The sequence below is a fragment of the Equus asinus genome, chromosome 22, assembly GCF_041296235.1.
Source record: "Equus asinus isolate D_3611 breed Donkey chromosome 22, EquAss-T2T_v2, whole genome shotgun sequence".
Classification (NCBI taxonomy): domain Eukaryota; kingdom Metazoa; phylum Chordata; class Mammalia; order Perissodactyla; family Equidae; genus Equus; species Equus asinus.
In genome coordinates this window covers 58293902-58299071 of record NC_091811.1, presented here as the reverse complement: position 1 = coordinate 58299071, position 5170 = coordinate 58293902, and the positions used below count along the sequence as shown (strand labels likewise).

Here is a 5170-nt window from a genome sequence, read left to right as displayed (position 1 = left end):
AGCTTGACCAACCTTCCAAGCAGAATTGAGGGATGTTCTAATATAGATGTCAGTCAGGACTATGAACCCCAACTTTGGCATGAAGAGAAAGGCAGACTCTTCCAGTCGCCCTGTCCTTGGTCCCTTCCTCTCAGAGCCTCTCCAGCCCTGACCCTTCCCCACTGTGACACCCATGGCTCTGCTCATCGCCCAGTTGAGGAGGGAGGGGAAAACCCAGCAGCCTAATCAGATGCATGAAAGTGGGCCCAGCCCTCTGCAGCTGTGAAGGGGTTAAGAGGCCGGGCCAGCCACCTCAGGCTGCCCCTCCCAGGGATTAAGAGTCCTCTATAAAGGGGACTGTCCACCCAAACCAGGCTGGGGGGTATCAGGGACCCAGGCATCGTGGCCGTCCCCCTGCCATGTGGGAGCTGCGGTCCGCCTCCTTCTGGAGGGCCATATTTGCTGAGTTCTTTGCCACCCTCTTCTATGTCTTCTTCGGGCTGGGGTCCTCACTGCGTTGGGCCCCTGGACCCCTGCATGTCCTGCAGGTGGCTCTGGCCTTTGGCTTGGCCCTGTCCACGCTGGTGCAGGCCGTGGGCCACATCAGTGGAGCCCACATCAATCCTGCAGTCACTTTTGCCTTCCTTGTGGGCTCCCAGATGTCCCTGCTCCGTGCCGTTTGCTATATGACAGCCCAACTCCTGGGAGCAGTGGCTGGGGCTGCCGTGCTATATAGTGTTACCCCGCCTGCCGTCCGAGGAAACCTAGCACTTAACACGGTAATGGGCGGCTGAGTGGGGCTGGGGGAACCTGGTGCCCTGACTCCCCGCCTCGTGCGGGTGGATCAGTTCCCCAGGGGTCTGGGACATTTTGTGTGTGTAAGTGTGTGTGTGTTTCAGGGTGGGGCGGATCAACAGGTGGTGTGGAGGGGTAAGGAAGGCATACAGCCCTGGACTGAGACTCAAGGAACCTGAGTTCAGGTCCCAGCTTTCTTTCCAACTCCCTGAAGTTTCTTGAGGAAATTTATTTCACTTTATGGGCCCTTGGTTTCCTCATCTGTGGAAGTGGGTGCAATTTTTCCACCATGAAGGAATTAAGGAGAAATTAAGAAAAAATACAATTACTATGAAGGGGGTTGTATTATCCTTCCTCTCCAGGGAACTGGTGCCATAAGGGGGAATCCTGCCTGGGAAGCCTTGAGGAGCTAACACTGTGGCAGCCCTAATGAGCTGCTCCCTTCTTCTTCCTTTGCCCAGTTGCACCCTGGGGTGAGTGTGGGCCAGGCCACTGTAGTGGAGATCTTCCTGACACTCCAGTTCGTGCTCTGCGTCTTTGCCACATACGACGAGAGGCGGAATGGCCGCCTGGGCTCCGTGGCCCTGGCGGTTGGCTTCTCCCTCACCCTGGGGCACCTCTTTGGGGTAAGCAGGAAAGGGGAGCAACTTCTCCTTTAAGGACTCCGGGGCCCCCATGCCTTTCCCTTCTTTTAAGGGTTCTTCTGCCGGCTTCACTCTCAAACATGAATATTGTCCGCTTCACTCTCAAACATGAATATTGTCCACCTCACTCTGTATCAGTCCGCACAGAGGAATCCACCCTGCTCTATTCCTCTCTCCTGTGACTGCTGTATTAGTCCTTCTGGACCCCAAGATGGCATTGCATGCATTATGGGTAGATTGGGGTTTGCTGATGGATCCATAGTCTGTTCCCAGATGGGGCATCAGTGCCTTCACTCCATTGTGGGACCCCATGCAGGTTGTCCTTCCCTACTTGCTGCTGACTGGAGGCAAGGTGCCAGCCTTCAGGGGAATGTGGGTTGTGGGGAGAGGAGCTGGGGTGAGTGGGGGTGTCTCAGGTACAACTGTGTCTCTTGCAGATGTATTATACTGGTGCAGGCATGAACCCTGCCCGCTCCTTTGCTCCTGCCATTCTCACCAGAAACTTCACCAACCACTGGGTAAGTGAGGGGAGAAGAGCAAGATCCCAAAGCCCTCCTGAATGGGTATAGACTGCAGGTTCCAGGTTTGGTTACTGCTTTCCATTTGGATGTGTTGACTACTCTACCAGCATTCAGCTAAGGGGGCTGTCACAGAGTTTGGCATGCCTGTGACTCTGAACAGGATTCTTGATTTTGCTAGAAAGAGAGGCTCTTGCTCATATCGTTCCTTTGCCGGTTAGTCAGGGATTTTTATTAAGTATCCACTAGATTCCAAAACTAGCACTATGAGGACAGACAACCAAACAGGAAGACAAAAACTTCTGCTGTCAAGAGATGAGGATGTGCATGAGCACAAATGGGCCTGGACTCATCCCCGTTCTAGCACTTTACTAGCCTTGTGTGTGATTACTGCAAATAACTCAATCTTTCTGTGCCTCAGTTTCCTTACTATAAAATGGGAGTGTTATGAGAAATAAGTATGAAAGTTATATGTGTGAAATATTTAGCACAGAATCCGGTACGGAATAAGTCCTCAATACAAATTGGCTATGTTTGTGTTGTTTGGCCATATGCCAGCCAAACATATGAAAATAATTCAAAAAAAGTTTTCAAAGCTGTACACCCATTTTCATGGCAGCATTATGCACAACAACCAAAAGGCAGAAGCAGCCCAAGTGTCCCTCACAGATGAATGGCTAAACAAAATGTAGTATATGCATACAGTGGAATAGTATTCAGCCTTAAAAAAGAAGCAAATCCTAACACATGCTACAACGTGGATGAACAACATGCTTAGTGAAATAAGCCAGTCACAAAAAGACAAATACTGTGTGATTCTACTTATATGACATATCTAGAGTAGTCAAATTCGTTGAAACAAAGCAAAATGGTAGTCGACAGGGGCTGGAAATGGGGAGTTGTTGTTTAATGGCTATAGAGTTTCAGTTTTGCAAGATGAAGAAGTTCTTGAGATTTGTTGCACAACAACATGAATATACTTACTACTGCTGAACTGTACACCTAGAAATGGTTAAGATGGTGAATTTTATGTTATGTGTATTTTACCACAATTAAATAAAATTGTTTTTCAAAGCAATACATAAACGTGTGCAAACTGATAACAACAAATAAAATATACATGTGCTAAGAAGGTGTGGGATAAAGGTATAATTTGACGAGTCAGAAAAGAAATGGTGAGTTTTGAGGTGTAGGCAGTGGAGCAGTCTAGAGTTTAAAAGCAAACAAACACTGATTTCTGCTTAAATAGGGCTCCACTGTATGTGCCAAGCGCAGGATGTCTGTTTTCCACTGATGGGGTTGGAAAAAGAGCAGCCTTGCTCTTCGTCCCCTCCCCAAACCTGATTATTCCTTTTCTTTTCCTGCAGGTGTACTGGGTGGGCCCAATCATTGGAGCAGGCCTGGGCAGTCTGCTTTATGACTTTCTCCTCTTCCCTCGGCTCAAGAGTGTTTCTGAGAGACTGTCTGTTCTCAAGGGGACCAAGCCCAATGACTCCAATGGACAACCAGAGAGCACAGGGGAACCTGTTGAACTGAAGACCCAGGCCCTGTAGAAGCTCCAGTGGGATAGAGGGAGTAGGAAGCTTCTGGGTTTACGTGGAAGGGCTGAGCCAGCCCCTGGATGGAGAAGGATACTGTGGGGAGGGGCATGTACTTCTTTATTTTTTAATTTATGTGTGTGTGTTTTTTGCCTTTTGCTGTGTGAAATCTTTCAAGTTGCATTCATGAGCTGGTTGGTGCAAACTTCCCTTCCTCCCCATCCCACCTCTCTTTGCCCCTGTGTGTGCATGATTGTGTGTATGAATGTGAGTGAATGTGGCTGTGTCTGAGTTCTGGGGCATGGCAGGAGAGATAGGGAAGGAAAAGAGGTGTCATCCTATACCTTCCTCTCCCAATCCAGGGTGCTGAGCATAGGGAACCAAGATCTTAAGCTTCTAGCCTTTACCCTGCTGCTGGTCATGTGTGTGGCTCCAGGTTTCTGAGGGAGCAGGGAAGCAGGGAGTACTCCTCACAGGAGGCAGATGGAAAGAAGTGGAGGAGACAAGGCATTCCAAGGGTTGGGAGAGGGGCTGGGGGCAGGGAGAGAGGAAATGAAGGTATTAACCCCAGATCAGGCTGCAGTTTACCAAAAACTGGGGGGAAGTGAATGGGAGAACATAGCCTACTTATCTCAGGGATGCTTGCCCCAGGAACTTGGGTGGGGAAGTAGCTCTGAGAAAAGTGAACGCTGGATTTTGAACTGTCCTGTAAAGCCACATAAACCCGTCAACATCCACTAGCTGGGTTTTGTTTTCATTCTGGCACGATGGATCTCTTTGGAGGCCCTGGGCCAGCGAGCTCCCAACCTAAACAGGGGTGGGTGAACCTAGAAAAATTAAGTAGCTTAACTGTTCTGCCTGATATCTGCCAGCGGGGCCTCCAGGCAGATGGTACTTAAGCCCCAGGAGAGCTCCCTGAGGCGGAAACAGGAAATCAGATGCCTGGAGCAAATGCAAAGGTGGGTGGGGGCGTAGGAGGGAGAGGCTTTGACCCTCAGAGTTTTAATTTACTTAGAGCTGATAAAAAACTCTTCAAATGGCATCTGTCTGCCTTTATCACTACTTTTATAGTCTTCTTAATTTTCCTTTTTTTGTGTCTTTTCACTTTTCTCTCATCTGTCCTTTCATCTTCAGCAAATCTTTTCTAACTCTCCTCATTTTCGAGAAATTGATTCCTTCTATTGAAATGCTTAATAATTCAGGAAATAATTATTCGTTTGAACCCTCTCTTCTGTTGTTGGCAAAATACTCATCTCGGCAGAGGCCGGAGGAGACTCTCAACTGGCCGATGAATATTTATTGTCGGTCTCTCCCTTTTAGGAGCCTCCTGCATACTTCGCGAGCTTTAAGTCTGTACGTCTAGATGACAGTCACTCTCGCCCCGCAAAAGACCACCCTTCCCCGTAGTTCAACTCTCCACTTCCTCCCAAATAAAGCCTAATTTTTCTAACTAATCATGTAAGACTTTGGAACAATCCACTTGACTAAGAGAAGGGGAAGAATGTTTGTAAATTCACTTTAATCGGACTTTGATTCCTATTTTCTTAAGTCAGCAGAAAACTCATAGCGCTGTGATTTTTGACTGAATGTAGGGAATCAACTCAGATAAAACAGTACTTGTACTCGCTTCCCTTTTCCTTACTTCATCACTAACCCCCCTGCTCCTCGGGGTCACATGGACCAGCCCGGCTCTCCC

At 48.5% G+C, this 5170-nt stretch overlaps 1 protein-coding gene across 1 annotated transcript; it reads left to right on the top strand.

Moving 5' to 3' along the window:
- Nucleotides 1–398: 398 nt before the first annotated feature.
- On the top strand, nucleotides 399–3489 carry MIP (major intrinsic protein of lens fiber). Its single transcript, XM_014844060.3, has 4 exons — nucleotides 399–758; nucleotides 1236–1400; nucleotides 1856–1936; nucleotides 3304–3489. The coding sequence occupies exons 1-4, from the start codon at nucleotides 399–401 to the stop codon at nucleotides 3487–3489; spliced, it is 792 nt and encodes a 263-aa protein (XP_014699546.1).
- The last annotated feature ends 1681 nt before the right edge of the window (nucleotides 3490–5170 follow it).